Here is a 20,842-nt window from a genome sequence, read left to right on the forward strand (position 1 = left end):
AATACCAAGAGTAAATTAAAATATGGGTGTCATTGATTTTGAAAATTATTCAGTGATTTTTTTTTAGTGTGGTGAAAAATGGTACTCACACAGATGCAGAACTTTTGGGATACTGTTATTCAAGGTAGTGGCAAATGGAGCTTTCATTGTAATAGAAATAAATGCATAGAAAATTATTCATGATCATGCCAACACACAAAGCACTGATTATTATGTTATCTGTAATGAATTTAGGTATCAAGAAGTGATGAATTTGAATTGCAAAATGTTTGCAAATAGATGCATACAATTAGTAACAAGTAGCAGTGATTTAATAAAATACCAAACTGGTGTGTGTGTGTGTATATATATATATATATATATATATATATATATCGTTCAATGTCGCAATGGGGCCTTCATAGTTCAGATTAAGTGACATCCAAATGTTCAAACCCTAGAATTTATGGACTCCAAAGATTTGACAATTGGTTGGAGTCCTACATGAAATGTATTGAAAATGTGTGTATTCTTAACTCCAATATTCAATTTTTTATGGCTGTGAAATTACCCATATGATTAAAATATGACACAATTCATTTTTTATATTTCTTAACATGTGGCTAGAATTGCATATGTCAGTTATGTATTAAATTGTATTGCTCTGATAGACTTAAGTACATGAAGCATAGCTGGAAAAAACTTTTGAACAGAACCATCTAAGTTGTTGGGATGGTGAGGTTTTCTGTTACAATCAAATTTGCAACTTACATCCCATCCTGGCTGTGCATTAGTACAGAGCAATATTGATCAACATATATTGTAATCTGAGCAGGAAATATTTCACTACTTCTTTATATTGTCTTTTTGAAAATGACCTGTTGGATGGGATCCCTTTTTGCCCATGAAATTGAAAGGTCTCCTCCAAAAAACATGGTAGAAGCATGGAATCAATTTTTTCAGTGTGCATCTCATTGAACATCAATCAGTACCCATGTTTGAGTTTCAGTTAAAACAGTTATTACATCTCAATATGATTTTCTTGGCAGAAACACCCACTGTCTGGTTTGGGCATTTTATAGTAGGTTTAAAAACTAAATTCTGTCAGACATGTCTCAAATATATGACCAATTCTTGATACTTGATATGTTGGTATACATGCATGTGATTAGTAAAAATTAATTATTTCCAGCAACCTGTTACTTTACTTATTTGCATCTCTAGATTTATCTGTGAAGTCGATATTCAGTTGATGTATGAACAGCCAAGCAGCCTTTACACACACACACACACACACACACACACACTGCCAAAATATCAGAGAATGGCTTTAGCTTGTGCTCACAAATTACATGTTTATAAAACTGCATACATTCATTTAATTTTAGGTACCGAGTAGCAGATCTCAAAAGTGAGAAGATGTTTGAAGTAGACCTTAATTTCTCCATGTGCATGGAAGCTGGGGACAACTGCCAAATGAAAATTCCTGTTCTATCACATTCCAGACTTCCTAAACTTATTTGTAACCTGAAGCTGGGATACACTTTACCAGGTCAGAGATTAAATGTTATTAAAGATAACTAGTATGCAAATTCAGTTATTTTCATGTTGGAAAAGACACTGTCTTTCACATTATTTAGAAAAATAAGATTCATCCTAACTCTGTATACCCAAACACTTCACAAATGTTTTTTCAGATGTATGGATATACTTGTAGACATTATTGTTTTCTTGAATTTTACAAGGTTTTAAACAGTGGACAAACATCTACAATTGAATAATGTGAGTGTGGTCAACCATTGGTTGATTTCAAGCCATTTCCTAATTATGCAGGCATTTTAACCAATAAAATTTTAGCTTACTTAGATATAATGAACAATGCTGAACAAAGGAAAAAAAATTGACTTAATTTGATAACAGCAAAAATAGTGGAAATATTTAGATTAGAAAATGATGAAAATTATGAGAATCAGTCGCTGGAAGTAGATGTTTACTTGACAGACTCTGACAGAGTATTAAGACGAGGTTAAATTTGCAAGAGAGATGAGGAATTTCGGTGTACATAAAATGGAATGAATTTCATGTGTTGATAGTGTTAATTATTGAGTGTGACTTCAAAATGGTTTTAATGGATTATTCATGGCAAGAAACAAATTGGTAAGAAAATCATTTATTTTTAAGTCTGTGCATGAGTTTTATTTCTGGATGTAGCATGAAATTTATACCACTTTGTACATAATTTTATTGAGAACTGCTGTACCAAATTTTAGCTTAATTAAAGGAACATAAATAAGAAAATAACATTTATTACATGTAGCTCCCACTGTAAAAATATGCAAGCCAAGCACCCTCAGCAAGTCTCAGGGATACAGGCACTGGTAAGGCTAACACTGCTCTAGGTGATCTCTCTGCACGTATGCTGAAGGGGAATGCCTAGCTGTTTGGCTCAGGGTTTAATGAGTTGAGATATTTTTGTTGGTAAATATTTTGAATTCATTTTTGTGGTAAATTGTTTGATCACCAAAAGTAACAAACTTTTTCATCTTTTCTGATAGACTTTTCCTTGTCCAAGTGGTTTGAAGGTCAAGGGCTTTCAAATCTTACAACCCTGACAGGCTCAATGAAGTCGCTTCTGATGGAGCAGCTGGGTGTTGCCATGTATATGAGAGAACAGCAGTGTAACAGAATGGAACCACCATTCAACTCCACCAACATGGATTGGAACAAAGGTATTGAGGTTAATAATATTAGACTTGTGCATTGTCTAGAAATCAGAGGCTCAATACTCATCATGATACATAGCAAATGTGTATCAGGATGTGTATTGGTTTGGAGACTTTGAAATGATACACATTGCATTATTGAACTTGTGATAGTTAGACAAAACTACATATGTGTTTTGTTCTGAGTTGGCAGAAACAAATAGTTGTTACAGTGAAGGAATATGACCAGGTAATCAGGCCAAGATGTTATGTTCATATGCCATATCAAATGAGTTCTTTCCCCCGACTTGGAACAAAGCACTTATACTGTTTTAATTTATACTTTTAAGAAAATGAATTTGGCATCATTGGTGTTTCATGAAAGATATTTTACAACCCTCTGAAAACATCCCCATCTATGTAACCTGGGCCAGATCTTGATATATAATGTGGAGATATGTTATCGGTCTGTATGCATTTGTGATATGGTTATTTACTCTTTAGCTTTGAAATTTTATTTTTAAAATGTTTTATGGGAAATAATTTTGAAAATGTTGTATGGGACATATGGATGCATTTAATGCTTTACATCATGTAAGCACCTTTGGATGCCTCTACCCCATTCCCATGGAAGTTTTAGTGGATGCCTCTACCTGATTTGCATGCAGGCATGTTTGATTGCCTCTGTATAATCAGCATGGAAGTGTGTTTTGACACCTACTGTAAACTTCAGCCATTTATAGCCAATTTTTTTGTAGTGTCACCTTCGGGGGTGGTGGGGGGCACCCTATTAGATACTGCAGGCCTTGAGGTAAATGAACATTACATAACAACGTGATTGCTATTTAAGATGTAGTTGTCATATTTTATTTAAGGGGCCCAGAGTGGCCGAGTGGTCTAAAGCGCTCTCCGTTACGGATCACTGCCATCTCACCTCTGTCTGCATGGGTTTGAGTCTAGGATTCGACCAATGTGGGTATATGAGAAAGCTTCCAATAGCTTCTCATGGGTCGGTGGTTCTTCCCGGTGTTTTCCCGGGTTCTTCCTCCACCATTAATACTGGCCGCCATGTATAGCCTATCGTGTGCTGAAAAATGGCGTTAAACTCCACAACAACATCATTTTATTTAAATTGTAACTGGGTCAGATTGTCCACTCTTCAAATTGCAGGTCACAGATTTGGTTCAGTACTTTCTTGAGTTTGAATTATTAGAGTCATGACTATGAAAGCTTCATTTAGTCTGATGTAGACCCTGATCTTGATGTAGACAACATTGATTTTTGATAATTTATCAAATTCAGATTATTTAGTGATTTAGACATAGACAAAGAACTGCTTAATTTAGAAGCTGAGAAATGTCAGCTACAGTGGGTCACACTGCATCACTGGTTTGATGGTGAAAGCATTTTCTCAAGATTATTCAAGCCCATAAATTCTTCAGGGAAAAATATTTTTACTACAATAAAGATCAGATTTTACTCTTAAGTCATTATATATAACAGATGTGTGTGAAAAAGAGAACTGTTAAAATTGATCTTGAGCTTTGCATATACTGCACTGCTATAAATTTAACATGCAGGCCTATACATATATGTCATATAGGTATCAGGATTTTATATTTATAGAACATTGTACTGTGTGACTTTGAGATATGTATTTAAATTGCCTACAGAGCAAATGATTCTTTGAGGTAAAGAGTTTTTTTGAAGTCACAGACAAGTAGAGTTGTTTCCTAATTTCTCAGATGGAACATAATTTTTGGTCCAGTAAGTGACCCCAGTAAGTGACTAATTTTCTTACACCTATCTTACTAAACATGCATACAAATGATTGTTACTGTTGATGTTGACCAAGAGGCTTTTTAAAAGCTTCAAGCTTGAGTCAGCTTACTTGATAATAAGATTGTTTGGAATTTCAATGTTTGGCTCCAGAAAAAGCAAAACTCTTCTTATAAATTCTGATCTGGTTAAGGTAAATATAATTTGTTATTTGAGATGGATCTTAGTTCATACATACATACATTTTCAACAAATTTAAAGTTACATTTAAGATAATCTGAGGAACCAATCCATGTACGGATTTATAAACTAGTTAACCCAAAGTATTTCCATGTTGTGTGTCCCAGGCAATATGGAAATTTTAAGTGTGTGGTACAGAATCACAGGTTAAACATCTGTGTTGACTGCCAGATTAGCCATGTAAGATTAAATGGATATGTAATAATTGTCATGATGCATTGAGTTCTAGTCTACAAACATAACTAAGATCTTGGTGAATAAGACTAGAAGAAATCTGCAGATGCTAATCTGGTACATAATTCTTGAGAGAGCTTGCCCTATTCAACCTCATTTAACATTAGGTGGAAATGCTTATTGCTCTGAATATAACTTAGATAAATCTCTGTAATAAAAGAGAGAAAAATTCAGCTTTATTTGTTAATTTCCTTATTTTACTAGCCTCTTCATAGATGGTGTAAACAACCCACAGTCCACTTTGTAGAGACCTTACACAAAATCCCCTCTTCTTGTAAGAGGTTTGTGTGTTGGTGGATTGTACCTTCTTTCAAGGTGTCCACTTAATTTGGTTCTCGATATCCAGAGGTTGACCACCCTCGATGTTATTGCCCGGTTTGAGTAAATATAAATATAAGTGGTGAAACTTATAGGTGGAAAAGATAAAGATATGGTATACCTACCAGATTTTCACAAATAAGAGAAGATAAATAAATATACATTATTTTTGTGATATATTCTGTTGTCGTAGTCAGTCTTTATTTTTTAAGAAACACTACATCTGTTAGAACTGGGTCAGATTCATAGGCACAGTTTCCAGACAGACTAATCACCAGTTTATGGAACCTGGTTTACCTAATTAAACATCAGACTTGCCAGGTCCACTGATGCACAGTGATGACAATAAATATATTAATTTTCCTGACAATACTCAGTTATTTAGGTTGATGATGGTAGATCAGATTTAATATCATTTCTTGATATTTGTAAATTAAAGATTTTAACAAATTCTTTGACAAAACATATTTTAATTTAAACTTTAAAAATTTTAATTTTAGCTATTCTGATTTCAGCCTGTTCTCTGGACATTGACCTTCCTGCACTACCTGACAATCTCTCATGTCATATTGGTGAAAGCTGTACCAGTGTTGACTGCTGTTTGGATATTCCCCTCATTAACCAAGCTATTCAATTCCAAGTTCATGTGGATATTTGTGCCTTTACCATGTCTGTTGGTATAGAGAATTATTCACATAATGTTAGCCTTTTTAACTATGAGTTTGGAAAAGAAGAACATGTCTGGTTGATGGGACTCTTCAGGATTGAGTAAGTGCCCAAATTTTGAAAATTGTATTACAGATTTCTAGGGGTGAATTACATTTTTTAAATTTTGCCATGAGCTTAAGAAAAAGAGAAAAAATCTAGATTCACTATGATATATGTATATCAGAAATTTATAAAGTAGACATAATGTCATATAGCAGACTTAAAGTAAATATCTTCCATGTATGTCAGTGTCAAGCATTTTGAATAAAAGTCTTGTCTTTTATAAACACAATCTGGCAGATTTGAAGGAATATCTAATGCAGTAACATTTACCCAAGACAGTAGCTTAAAATTCATGCTGGTAGACTTAACAGTGTCATATGTCATTGCCACACTCACTCACTCACTCTCACACACACACACACACATTCTTGTAAAACATACAAAACAGGGACATATGATTTTTACCATCAAAACGGGGACATTTTTATTTTAACAAATTATGAGTGATAAAGATCTATTTTAATATGCATTTGATACATACATGTCATTTCTAATTGATTTGTGGTTGATTTCCAAGAAACATTGTATGAGGATCTTTACCATCAGAACGGGGACACCCATATACACAGTGCTAGAAATCATACAATCAAATAGGGGACATTCAATAAGTATGTATTTTGACTCTAAATAGAAATCAATTCAATCTAAATACTGCAGTAATCTCACTTGATACACATAGTTCCCATCCATATTAATAAACTAAATTAAAATTATCATGTTGAATCTTTATATAATGTTTGTTGGATATATAAGTAAATATGGTGTCCAGGACTTTGAAGAAGTTGAACTGTCAGAATTGAAAATACAGAGAATGTGTCCCTTTTTCTAAAATGAAATAATCAAAGATCTGCATGCCAATCTTCAGTTAAAATTTTATTGTCAAGACTATGGTTTAGATCTTAAAATATCCCACACAACAACACATTTTTAACTTTGGTGTACAAAAATTTGCCACTTTAGTGCAATCCTCTTCATTAATAAGCCAATGCATGATAACATCTCTTCAATATGAAACGCACCAAAAGTTTATTTTGTATGATGGCATGGTTTAGTTTTAGTGAGCTCAGGTCAGAGCTGCATAAGTGTCCCTGGAGCCAGATAGTCCCTACTAATTAATATCTAATTTTGTTGATTGATTGTGTGATGCCATGTGCAGTATTTATGATAGAGACTGGTAAATCATACAATTGAATGATCGAGAAGAGACTGTCCCATTATCTGGAGACGACTTTTATTCTTACTATGATGGTAAATATGGTGTAGAGTTACAGGCAAAATGAGGCTTAAAATCATGATTTGACTGACTTAAGGTAGTGTAGGAAAAAAAGTTCCCAGTATTTGGTGTTTCAGTTGTGATTTGTATTTTATGGTAGTTAAGTACCGGCACTACGTTACGGAAATGTATTAAGGAGAAACAATGCATTTGTAAGGCAGGCAATTGTGAAGTTGTGATGTAGATGTGTAGTTGTGATATTGGTGGTCATGCATTAATTAGAGGAAAATTATTATAGTTTGTTTCATTTGTTCACTAAAGAGACCTCTTGTATGTAACATTATTAATGTTCTGCATTTCACTTAGTGAAGTCAGTTGTAAGTTTAATGTTTCATATTTGTGGTCATTGAATGATTAGAGAAAAATTGATGACTGTTATCATCATCATCATCAGTCTCATGACCTAGTGTGATCATTGAGGCACTGTGCTGCTGAACATCTGACCAGTTCCCTCCACTTGTCTCGATCATGTGCCAATGCCTGTGTCTCCGTAAAACTTTTCCTGGTCCATTCTGTGATGTTGTCAGTCCACTTTTTTCTCTGTCTACCTCTCCTTCTGCCACCCTGGACGCTGCCCTGCAGGACTGTTGTGGATAGACTGTTGGCTGTAGTGACATGGCCATACCATTTCAGCTTTCTCTTTTTGACGGTGGTGAGGAGGTCCTCGTATTGGCCTACTTCGCGCCTGATGGTGTTATGCACTTCTTCATTTGTGATGTGATCCATGTAAGAGATGCCAAGGATGGTTCTGTAGCATCTCATTTCAAGTGACTGGATTCTTCGTTGTAATTCTGCTGTCAGGGTCCATGCCTCACATGGTTACAAATAGACTGAAATGACTAGAGCTCGCAATAGTCTGATTTTAGTTTTCAGACAGATATTCTTGTCTCTCCAGATGGGTCTTAGCTTTGACATAGTTGCCATTGTTTGTGCTGCTCTTGACAAAATTTCTGCTCTTGATCCCTCATCAGTGATTATAGAACCAAGGTATTTGAACTATCTCACTGTTTCCAGTTCATGTCCTCTGACTTTAATCTTGGCTGAGATTTGTTTGCCACTATTTATCATCAGCTTTGTTTTCTCAGCGCTTATCTCCATGTCAAATCTGGAAGATGTTTCATCCAGGTTCTTCACTAAGGTGGCAAGCTCGTCTTCACTGCCTGCCAGCCCATCAATGTCGTCTGCAAAGCGAAGGTTGGTGATGTTATGCCCTCCAATGCTGACTATCCCACGGTGGTTTTCCAGGGCTTCACTCATGATGCACTCTAAGTAGATGTTGAAAAGCATGGGTGACAGGAGACAGCCTTGATGCACTCCCACTGTTGTCTGGAACCAGTCCCCCACAGAACCTTGGGCAATTACTGCACTGGTAGCCTTGGCATACAGCTGCTTGATGGTATTGGTTAACTTTTGACCCATGTTATACTTCTTCATTGTGGCCCACAATGCCTCATGCCACACTCTGTCAAAGGTCTTTTTGAAATCTATGAACACATGATAGACGTCTTGTTGGTGTTGCGAGTACTTTTTGCACAGAACCATGAGATTGAATATTTGTTCTGTTGTGCTTCTTCCACTCTGGAACCCAGCCCGTTCTTCAGCGATTATTTCTTCTGCTTGTGGTTTCAGTCTGTTCAAGATGATCTTCAGCATTACCTTACTAGCATGGCTGATCAAACTGATAGTTCTGTAATTTTGGCACAGTTGGAGATTGCCTTTTTTGGGAAGTGTTATAATCAGTGGCTAGGTCCATTGTGTTGGCCATTCACCTGTCTGCCAGATCTTGTTGCAGATTTTTGTTAGTAGCTCTTTCACTGATTCTCCCCCATTCTTGATAAGTTCAGCTGGGATGTTGTCTACTCCAGCTGCCTTCCCATTCTTCAGTGCTCTTATTGCTGACTCCACCTCTTCTTTGAGAATGGGGAAGTCATCATCATTTGAGGAGTTTGGAACTTCAAGCACCTCTGGGTCTCCTATGAACTGATGGTTGTAAAGTTATTTGCAATACTGAGTCACTCGCTTCTGTGAGGCATTTTCCATTTTTGTCTTGAATGGTACTGACTCTTGGTTGTTTCTGTCTGGTGAGGTCTTTCATAATTTGGAATGCCTTTTTGCTGTTATTCTTTATCAGACTGTTCTCCATTTCTGTGCACTTTTGTCCAATCCAATTTTCTTTTGCTTTGCTCAAGTTTTTTCTGATATTCTTGTTTATTTCTTGGTACTCCATTGCCCCTGTTGTGTGTCTGGTGTTTTTGAGTTCTCTTCGGGCATCACACAACTTCAGAATCTCTTCTGTAACCCAGGGTTTTTCTTCCGGCTATGGAGGCCAATGATGTCCTTGGAAGCTGCTGTCATGACTGTGTTGAAGGTGTCTGTCATCTCATTGACATCACCATCCATCACAAGGAGTGGAGCAAATTTCCCTCCAATTGTGGCTTGGAATGACTTGCAGATGTTAGGGTCCTTCAGTTGTTCAAGGTTAAATTTGAGCCTGATGTTCTTTGGCTTGTTAATTTTCTTCAACCTCACTCAGAAGTTCATAATCACGAGGTCGTGATCACTCCCAACATCAGCACCTGGGAATGTCCTTGTTTTTGCTCTATTGATGCCAGATCAGTAACGGTTTTGAGCCAGTATGTAGTCGATCTGGTTGTGATGGGTTCCATTTGGTGAGTGCCATGTCCAGCATTGTGAAGCTTTATGTTGTCCCAGGGTGTTGGGTAGTACCAAGTTGTTGTAGCTTGCAAACTTGAGCAGCCGTCTCCCTCTTTCATTGGTAAGCTCATTGCAAGAAGGTCCACAATGTACTTCCCAGTCTTTTATAGCATCTTTGCCAACTTTGGCATTCCAGTCTTCTTGGACAATGAGGATGTCTTTTTTACTGACCATGTTTAGAATACCCTGTAGTTTGTTGTAAAACTCCTCTATTTCTTCATCATCATGATCGGTAGTTGTAGCATAGACTTGGATAATTTTGATGTTAAAGGGAGATGCTTTCAGATGAATGGAAATGATTATGCCAGAAATGGGGCAGCATTCAAGAACAGATCCCTTGAAGGCTTTGTTTACAAGGAAGCCTACTCCATTTATGGACTTGTCACACTCTCCACTATAGTATAATATATGCCCATCTTCGGTTTGGTGTTCTCCTAGGGATTTCCATCTAACTTCACAGAGTCCCAGAATGTGTCATGTGTAGTGTTCCAGCTCATGTGTCAGCTCTTGGAGTCTTCCAATTTGTACCAGAGTTCTAATGTTCCAGGTGGCGATGGCAATATTGTCTCTCGCTCTTATTTTATGCATGTTATCATCAGGTCCTTAGAAAAAGGGGAAAACAAGGGACTTACAGCCAGAAAGAAATGAAGCTAGCAAGAAGGAAGAATGGCAGGCATAAGTAACAAAGAAGAGAGAGAGAGAGAGAGAGAGGGAGAATATAAAAAGGTACTGACTAAACAAGAAGAGAATGTGAAATATTTGATAATTTATCTCCGAGTCAAACAAAATTTATCTGATTGTTTTCTTTCACATTATTTATACTTCAGCCAGCATGCACATTTATGATACATTGAGAAACACTAAATTTGAGTATAAAAACTTGTATTTTCAGCATCGTGACTGGTGCTTTGTACAAGTACTTACAAAAGTTATTTTTATTTCCTATTGGCTCAATCTTAACTTGTTGGATTTACCTCTAATATGGTTAATTGGAGGAAAGAAATGGTATTATATTTTGGTTATCATGTAGACTGTTCATTATTATGCTTCTAACCACATTTGAATGAACTAAAATCAATGTTGATATTTTCCAGTATATTTCTTATTCAAATGGGCATGGCTCAGAGTTAAATAGGAGATAAAATATACAAGCACAGATGAATTGCTAGAATCTCTTGTCCATTGTAAAAACTGTGCATAATATCTGCATGAAACCTTTTATTCAGTTTTCTTGGTTCCCGATCTAATTTGGTGAAATGTGTTATGAATGTTGGACTGCCCATTAATAAACATGTATATCGATATTGCTTTCTGTGTTAAAAGAGAAAATATATCATATATATTTGTCTATGTTTATATAAATGACTAAAATCCTGTTAGCTCTTCTTGATGCCATCTTCGGTCAGTAATTTGAAAGCAAAGTGCACAAGCTGACAGCACAACACTGTGAATTTTTACTGCGTAAATGGGGATGCAGTTTTCCAACTGATACACATGAGGTTTTGAGTCGATTGGGATGTGTGTATTGTTGTGTATAGCATGATGTGAAAAAATACCAACAAAATGGGGACATGCTCAGATATGCTTATTTTAAGGTTTGTATCATTAAATAAGGCCTTGGCATTCCATTTAAGCCAACATTACAAAATGGGGATGTCCCTGTTTTGAGGTGTGTCCCCGGTCTGTTGGTGTGTATTCACACTGATGTCCCCATTTTGTGCCTTTTACACACACACACACACACACAAACACACACATAAAGTCACAACCACATATGCACACACATACACAAAATAAAACTAGATATGTGTTCATGGATCACATATGCAGTACCACAGTGTATGAAATGTTATTGATGCAAAGCATAAGCTCAGAATGTCTGCAAGAATCTAAGCCATTCCCAGGTTGTAAGCAATTATAACACCTCCTAATCTTGTCGGGTCTGCTGAAAGTATTATCTTGATCCCTGTTGTATCATTGATTAATGTATTTGCCTTTGAGTATGTATTCATGAACGTTGTGTATGCATATTCATTTATTGCATGCAGAAATTGGGAGAGACCATTTTTATTCAAAATGGTTTCTGATCATAGCAGTGGAGTGTTGCAGCATCAGGACAGACTTGGTAACACATGCATTTTCAATGTTGATCATTGTGAGGTCCCATTCATTATATAGTTGCTAAATTAATGCATTAAGTTTTGCGCAGAAGTGTCAATTCTTGGATAAACTGTACAATGAAGACCTTATAAGCTGTGTTATCAAAGTAGAGGTTATTTATAAAGTGGTAAAAAGAGTCTTTAGTTTTTTCTGTGTCAAAATTATCTCAATTTGTTCAATATCAGTGCTTGTAACATCATGCCCTCCAACACTAATGATAATCTTATAAAATTGTGAAAGGTCTGTTTCTCTGATTATATCAAGCATATGATAAGTTCCCATCCCAGGTAACCACATGACTTTGACCCAAGGTTCAGTACCTCTTTTGCTGATATTAATGATTGCATCAACAATTTCCAGTGCTTGTTTTATGGAAATCGCTTGATGTTTTGGGTGGCTAGATTTTCATTTCTGGGAAGAATCTCTTGAATTGGAAGAGCATAGAGTTTCACTGTTAATAATAGAATAATAATGCTTACCATTCACAATATTTTTGTCACTGGAGCTTATCTCAGGCAGAATTAGTAGCATGATTTTCATGAAAGAATAATTGAGACTGAAGAGAAGTTCTCAGTTGCTATCAATTAAAGCTTGTGGCTATCAGTAGCATGGTTTCATTTTTGAATCTCTGCTAGGCTTAATTTAAATGTATCATCACCACCTATGATCTTGGTGATATTTTATGTCTGATTCTTCTTTAACATACTGAGTCTTTCATTTTAAGTTTTCAAGTTTCAAATGTCTTCCATTATTGTTGAGAGAATTTCAGGATCAATGGCAGTGGACCCATATTTCATTTCAGTTATTTCTAACAGCAGATTATCTTTGTTTTTATTGAAATGCTTCACATTATCCTTCATCTTAGTCCTTTCTTCTTCAGAGGTTAGACAGTGACTCAGTGATTGGCTTAGGTCACATTTTGTGTGGGGGTTTATCTAGAAAATCAGCTTTCACTTTTACATTTGAAAATTGTTCAGGAAGCTTGTAATGTTGGTCTGTTGCTGACTGCTATTTTGCTTCAGACATTCATTTTTTTATAGAAATTTAGTTTGTTGGGCCATCAATTTTGTAATTTTATTGATGGAGTGATTTTTTCCCCACACTTTATGACTGTTATGTTGTTCCTGCTGCCTTTAGCAACCCCTATCAGCATAAACAATTTTTCTGCTAGAGCTTTTAGCAGGGTGTTTTCCTCCAGGAGCAATTTGTTATCATTATCTGTTGTTAGGGATGTCAACTCCTGTTCATTGCCAAACTCAGATTCCTGGTGAAGGAGGTCTGGACACAATGGACTGCCTGACTGGATTTCAGAATAGCTTCCCCAGATTGATTAGGCCTAGAACCACTAATCTGAAGCCCCTAGGGGGAAAGTTTTATTTGATCTCTAGTTAGTCCAAATATTTATATCACCTGATGCTATGGAACACTGATTTGATGTGCTACACTGGCCTGGAATATTATTTGGTTGCTGGCATGGTTACTATCACAGGTTTTGGAATAAATTTCTTGCACAATGAGTTGAAATGTCAGTCCAGTCTTCCTAATTGGATCCCAGAGAAAATAGTGTCTATTGGATTGTAAAGGGTTATATTAACTTTGTAGGTTGTTGATTGTTTGATTAATTTTAAGATGGTGCCATTATGCTTATGATCAATTTCTCGTCCATATCTAAAGCTTAGTTTGTCCTTTCATTAAATACATGCACTTAGAAATGGTTTAAATTGTAATTGAAAGTAAAACATTTTCCATCAGCATTTGTGCTTTGTTTAATGAGATCAACACAGATGGTGTCTACATCAGTTTTTCAAAACCCTGAAAGTCACTAGTCATCATGTGAATTGTCATTACTTAGGTACAAAAAATTGATTAAATTTTACATATTAAAACCTGAAAAGAAACAATTCTCCCAAATATGATCATGTTTAAACAGAAGTAAGTACCCAACTGACAATGTAGATTTAGTAAAGTTCCAGATAAGGACATTTTGAATATATAATCCTCCCTAATTAATTTAGGAATGATGGTTAGGAGTCTAGTCTCTAGATTCCACTGACATTACAGTCCAGGATATAGTGAGTGTTGGCACTGTTATTACATACAGAAAGCATTAATGAATGGTAGGGTCCTGAACTACACACAAAGAAAATAAGTTTTTCCTAACAGTAGCACATTAATAATACATAATATTAAATTATAAATTGGATTTCCAAAAGTTAGAAATTTTCATCTAATTTGGTAACAAATTTAATGAATTAAAACATGTTTATCTCTTATGAACTTGGAATATTTTGAGCAGAGCAGATGATGTGCCTTTTGCCACAGTTTAGTCTCTGCGAAGTCTTAGACTAAAGCACCTGGTTCACTGAAGACCTTTTCACCAATTATGTTTCTGACTGAGAAGATGTTTGGCAATCTATTGCTAAGTGGAGAGCCTTTTCAGACATTAGCCTGTCAGATCCTGTATATTAAAGAAAAGCCCAGAAATGTTAAAGTATTGTGTTGGACATAGGATCATCTTGTCTGTATGAATTGTGAGGCCTAATTCATCCAAAAGAGTGACAGTATCCTGAACAGTAACTGTACAGTCTAAGACGGTATCATCTTGCAAAAAGTTGTCATCAATACATGCAACAATGTTATATCCAATTTTTCAAAGTGTAGAAAATACAGGCATTAGAGGTTCTGTGAAGAATCTTGGAACAGAATATACCTTTGCAACAGAAACTGAAGTATTTTTTATACTTAAATCTGAACAGAATAATAAGTTTATTTTAAATCCGTGGAAGCAAACCAACAATTCTTTTTCATGAGGTTAATGGCAGATTTTAGTGTTTCTAATTTTGAAATATTTTTACAACAAATTTGTCAAAGGTTTTCAGGTTCAAAATAACTTCCTACTCTACCATGTTTCTTAAGTCTAATAAAAATGTTTGAAACAAATTCTTCCTGTTCTGTCTGAACTTTCTGTATCACACCTATCTTATCAAAAAGTTGTTGGCAGCTTTTTATGTTCTCTTAAATGTGGAAATTTTTGTTATGTTGGGCCACCATGCTACTCTCATCAGAATGAACAAATTTTCAATCTGCAGAAATATTCAGGGTTTGGATCATGGATTCTATCCTTTGCTTTGCCCTCAGTACATTTTCCCATTAAATCTTTCTGGATTTCTCTGCATCCAATAACTTAGAAAAGGGTGCATGATTGAAACAACCTTGCTGCCTTGGTGGGAAGCTACTCTTTTTACCAGTTGTTCGATCTCCCTTATGTCTTTCACTTGCTGACCCAAATTATCACCAGTTGGTAATGCAAATAGTTGCTGAAATTCTATAATTCTTTAGAAGAATTGAAGGTGACTCAAGTTTAATTTATTGCTTGTTGTTGCAATCGGTAGACACTGGACGATAGTCTACTGTTGTTCATTTTTCCCCATAGAGCTTGTTTACTTTTTGTGAGCTATGAAAATGATTTTTTTGCATCTGAATTGCTATGTGGGAGTGTAAAATTTGTAATGGCCAAACTAGCTATTATGACAGATCTTGGCATTTTTTATATTAGATGACAGTTTCATTTTTGATATTGTGCCTTGGGAAAAGAAACCAACTTATATACTTCTACTAACTTTACCCAAATTGTAAAACCAGTGCAATAGGAAACATATTTTTTTCTTGGCCTTATGTGCATTAACTGCACCCCACCCCACAAAAGCCCAAGCCCAAGTCCAAGTTTAGCATGGATGAACTTTCACCACTCTCTGTAAATATGGCAGATATATCATGATCTTTATATTTTTGTACATCAAATTGAAAATTGAAATAAACACCAATCAACAATACCAATGATATGTGTTTCACATATTTCTATATTTACCATTAACTGTTGGACTTTATTTGTAATATGTATCCCTACAGCTTCATCATCCATGACCTGAGTAGCAAGAATGTTTACCTTGTAAACCTGGACATCAGTGTGTGCTGGGATGCTAGCAGAAGTGAAGATTGTGCTGTTCATATATCTGTCTTTAGAAACACACTCCTACCCAAAATTCCATGTAATCCTACTCCAGGATATAATATTCCAGGTAAGACTTACTCTCTGTGTATTTGTCTTCCAAGATGCACTTCTTTTCTTAATCCTGTGATCCTCAGCTTGAATATCCTGTTCCAGGTGAGACTTGCACTCCAAGTACCTATGATCAGAGACTATCTCCTTACTGTTATCTTGTGATCCTTCTTTGGGATGACTGTTCCTGGGAAGACCTGTATGCCATTGAATGTGTACAGATTTGCATCTTACCATAATCCTGCTATCCTGCACATAGATAATATTCCAGATAAAATTTACAATCAGTGTAAAGCTATCTTCAGAGATACTCTTCTACCCATAATGATGTGATCTGTCATCTAGATATATTATTTCCAGGTTAAACCTACACTCCAGGTCTCTGTCTTTAAGAAACTGCTCCTTGATGTAATATTTTAGGTCAGACTTGCACTCCATTTATTTGTCTTCGGAGACAGTGGCATTTCTATGATCTAACTCCTCAGTATAGTATTTCAGTTAAAACTTAAGTTCCATATATCCATCTTGTATGAAGTCAACAGCATAGAAAGAAATTTCTTTCGAAAGGAATCTACTGACCCCAGTTTATTCTCCATCTGCTGCTACATTTAGTTATCAGCTGTCAGGGAGGTGAACAGCCTTAATCCAACTTGGGTCTCTTGTTTAAGAAAGAAATTAATGTTGTTTGCGGATCTCTGCAGTAGGTGTTAAGACAGCGCTATGAGGCCAGATTTAGATGAAAAGGGAGGGATTAAAACTATAAGGTAGCACTGGAAGAATAGGTATGGAATGGAAAGCTCTATCATCTACTATTTATGTTTTGACAATAATTCTGAAGAGATGGTACTAGGAAGAAGTAAAGGTCAATAAATTGCTTGCATTTGGTGTCTTAATATCTTTGTTTCCAGATTTCTCTCTTGACCAGTGGTTACGCAGCCAAGGGTTGGCTACACATGAAATTTTGACTGGACAGAATCTGAACAAACTGATGGATGACCTTGGTCTGACTAAATTCCTGATAACTGAGCAGTGTAATGGGAAGCAGTCACCTTACATTCCTTCTACACATGGATGGAGGATAGGTAAAAAAAATTTTACGATGATCATGTGCATTTTTTGAAAACTTTATCAAGTGTATCATGGGATTGTCTTGTTTCATCTGCTTATAATACATATCTAACAACACCATGAAAAGTATTCCTTTGTATCAGGAGTCAGTTTCCATTAGACTGTCTTTTGCAGAAGAAGCTCATATACTCCTTGTAACATGTACACTATTTAGATAAACTTGAGCTGGGGTTAAACGATGCCTTTAGTGTCTGGTGATCATATAATTTGGATTTGGATAAACATAATTTGAATGAACAAGATTTAAAGAAATGAGATTATATGTTATAATATATGTGTCATTAATATATGACCAGACAAGTGTTCCTAATCATTAAATAAATCAAATTTCTTTTTAACCTTACAGGACTCATGGTATTTATTCAGTTCCCATAGTAAACCTATGCAAACTCCATGATATTAAAAATGCTATAACTTAAAACTTTTGAGTGCTCATGATCAAACCTATATTTATCAAAATAGATGAAATCTGGTTGTCAGCTTCTGTGTAGAGGAAAGGATATGAGCCACAACATTTTCTGGACCTGCATGTGCTTTCAATTCCGCACCAAAGAGTTAGGTGCTAATTTTAGTAATGAGTGTTCCAAACTCAAGACTGTTAAAGGACTGAAATTCCATCAATAAAACAATGTCTCTATTGTTTTTTTCACTTACAACTAGAATAAGCTATCAAAAGGTTCTTTTTCCTACAACATAACTTACATTATTAACCAATCCTGGTCAGCCAAACCCATATATGCTCTATTTTAGGTTCACCCATTTCCAGGCTGGTTCCCATTTTTCCATACCATTTGGACCGTGTGTCCTGCATTAGTACAGTTCCTAATAATATGATATGCTTTATCAAATGTTGCCTTGTACATCTATGACATTATAATGCCATGTTCCCCATTAAAGGTTTAAAAAAAGTGTCATGAAATATAAATATAAACTTAGACATATTCATTTTTTCCGCCCTGCCCCCCCTCTTCCTAGTTTCTTGAAGAATTTGAGTCTTCGCCTTTATGAAAGAGGATACATTTAAACATGGTAGGAGTGACAGTACATTTTGTTAAAACAAATATGTAAATCACAATTTTCATTAGGTGTTTTTTTTTTCAATGAAAGGGTCCCTCATAAACTTAATCAACAGACTCATTTTTGTATGTGGTACAACAGGAAGATATAACTTGTTCATGGCATTAAGAAATGTGTCATTATTTGATATTGTAAAGACCTATGATGCTACACTGATGCACTTTTGTAGTGTCCTGCTTTTCCAAATAATGGCAGATTTTTTGATGGCAGTTATGAGTTGGACATATTATTCAAAGGCTTTTTCTATCTGTCTCATTTTCAGTTTGTAGAGATTTTGTTTCATTTTCAGATTGTCCACATGACTTGATATTACCCCAGTTGACCTCAGGTCTAACCTGTTACATACCAGACTACTGTACAAATGTGGATTGCTGTGTCCATCTAGATAGATTGAACAGATCATTCCAGGTCTATGTCCATATAGACACATGTCATTACCAGCTTACTCTGAATTTGGAGAAATTGACCTTCAACCACTCCCTGCTGCAATATCAGTGGGGTACTGACCAACATGTATGGCTGTTTGGGCTTGTTAGAATGAGGTTATATACTTTTAAGTACCATAACACTGTTTAATAAGTCTAACAATAAAACATCAATCTTGAACCATTAGTTTCAGTTTATTATTAGATTTATTATTACCCTGAATGTCTCACGGTTGTAGTTTCGGCATAGGTGAAATTTCTCCATCATATGATGGAAATTCCATCTTTAGAATGTCCCCAGAGGTTGATTGTGCAAATCTGTTGATTTTTCTGTGTTTGGGGCTGGTAAATGGTTAAAGTGGTTGGAAAGTGTTTAGTAGGAAAAAAAATATAAATGCTATGGGATACTAAATTTTAAATCAGTGATTTACTGTTGAGTGAGCAAATGGAAGTTCTCATACAGTATTTAGTTCTGCTGATCTCAGAGTTCTTACTACACTGCATTATTCAGTGCCCTCTATGGAAACCTAAATGACTCAGTCATAAGATCCCATTGCTATTTAATTCTACATTTGCCTCATAGGCATGAAAGCAAATAGAGGGTGCTGAATTATTTAAGTGATACACCTTGGCCGATTCTATACCTCCATATATCATTCTGCCATTGTTTTCTCTATTCCACCCCCACCCCCTTGCTTCATAGAATGATTTGTCAAAAAATAATTCGTTTGATTTTGCCCTGTTATTCATATAAGCAAATTGACTGAAACTCGTTGCATATATTACACTTTATACAACAAAAAAGAGCTCATAATATTTTTTGAAAACAGATAATATTAGATGTGTAGATTGTTGAGAAAGATAAAGGAGTGGAGGAAGAACACCTTTTTTGAAATATTTTTTGTTAAAGGAATTAAGAATATTTAGTATTTCTCAAATGATAAGTTATGGGGTGGGACTGCTTTGAAATAAGTTAAAGCATGCTATCATTGGACAAAAACTTATAAAATAAAAAGTTATAAAATAAGAACTGCTAAAATGTTTTAGAAGTATGGATTTTTTGTGTGTGATTTATAATAATTAAACTTGGGTTTGTTATTGGAATATAACATCTGTTGCTATACAATGATCAAATGATAACAAAAATAGTTTTGAAAAAGAGGTTTGCATATTTCCATCTTCATCATTCATGAATATTCTTTGAATGAATGAAGATTTGTTTATACACCATCAGTGTACAGTCTCTGCATTGTCTTGCCATCAGATAATCAAACCATCAATTACAGTTCTGCACCTAAACTAAAAGTTTGACAGGCTTCACTCATCACTACTGCTGTATTTAGCTGTATATTATTAGTAATGCTATCAACACGTGAAGTGAAACTGCTATGAGCCCTGCTCCATTGCCTTCCAATTTCAAGGTGGATGAGGGCAAAATATGTGTAGATTGTCTGTCTGGCCAGCTGGACTTCTAGGCACATAATGTGCAAATTTAATCTACAAATTTGATGTTAGTAAAAGATCTGTTAAAAACCAAGCAAAAAATAAATGACAGTGAATTGTTTCTGATGACCACTCATGAATCATGGTGATATAAGAAGATAAATAACTCTCATTTAATCTGTGTTCGCTAGATGCTTGCAACTCCAAATAAAGACTGTTCTGTGTCTTAGAATGCAATGTTTGATGACAAGCTACTTGCAATTTCCAATGTCAACATGTGGAGATATTTGGATGCCTTGAAGCCACCAGAGGCTAAGAAACTAAACACAGCAACTGAAAACAAGTAACTATTCAGAAGGAATTTGACAATCTCAAATGAAAACGATTGTTACAGAATTTACTTGGATTTATAAACAGTATGTATGCTCAGACCATGACAATGCTCCTTCATCTCAGAATAATGAATGATATCCTAGGCTGTAGTTCAGTGAATTGTCATTTTAACTTCTCAAAATGTAGCTAAAGTTACTGAATTTGT

General features: G+C 35.4%; 1 protein-coding gene across 1 annotated transcript in view; it reads left to right on the plus strand.

Moving 5' to 3' along the window:
- LOC149805307 (uncharacterized) overlaps positions 1-20,842 on the plus strand; it is a 59,321-nt gene that overhangs the window by 17,073 nt on the left and 21,406 nt on the right. The window contains exons 5-11 of the mRNA XM_089934005.1: positions 1,368-1,531; positions 2,535-2,708; positions 5,768-6,020; positions 16,081-16,250; positions 17,140-17,313; positions 18,726-18,949; positions 20,535-20,647. Of these exons, the coding sequence (XP_089790131.1) occupies positions 1,368-1,531; positions 2,535-2,708; positions 5,768-6,020; positions 16,081-16,250; positions 17,140-17,313; positions 18,726-18,949; positions 20,535-20,647 (1,272 nt within the window). The remainder of the gene's footprint in view (positions 1-1,367; positions 1,532-2,534; positions 2,709-5,767; positions 6,021-16,080; positions 16,251-17,139; positions 17,314-18,725; positions 18,950-20,534; positions 20,648-20,842) is intronic.

This window comes from Sinohyriopsis cumingii, chromosome 2 (assembly GCF_028554795.1).
Source record: "Sinohyriopsis cumingii isolate HCF-2022 chromosome 2, ASM2855479v2, whole genome shotgun sequence".
NCBI classification, from domain to species: Eukaryota; Metazoa; Mollusca; class Bivalvia; order Unionida; family Unionidae; genus Sinohyriopsis; species Sinohyriopsis cumingii.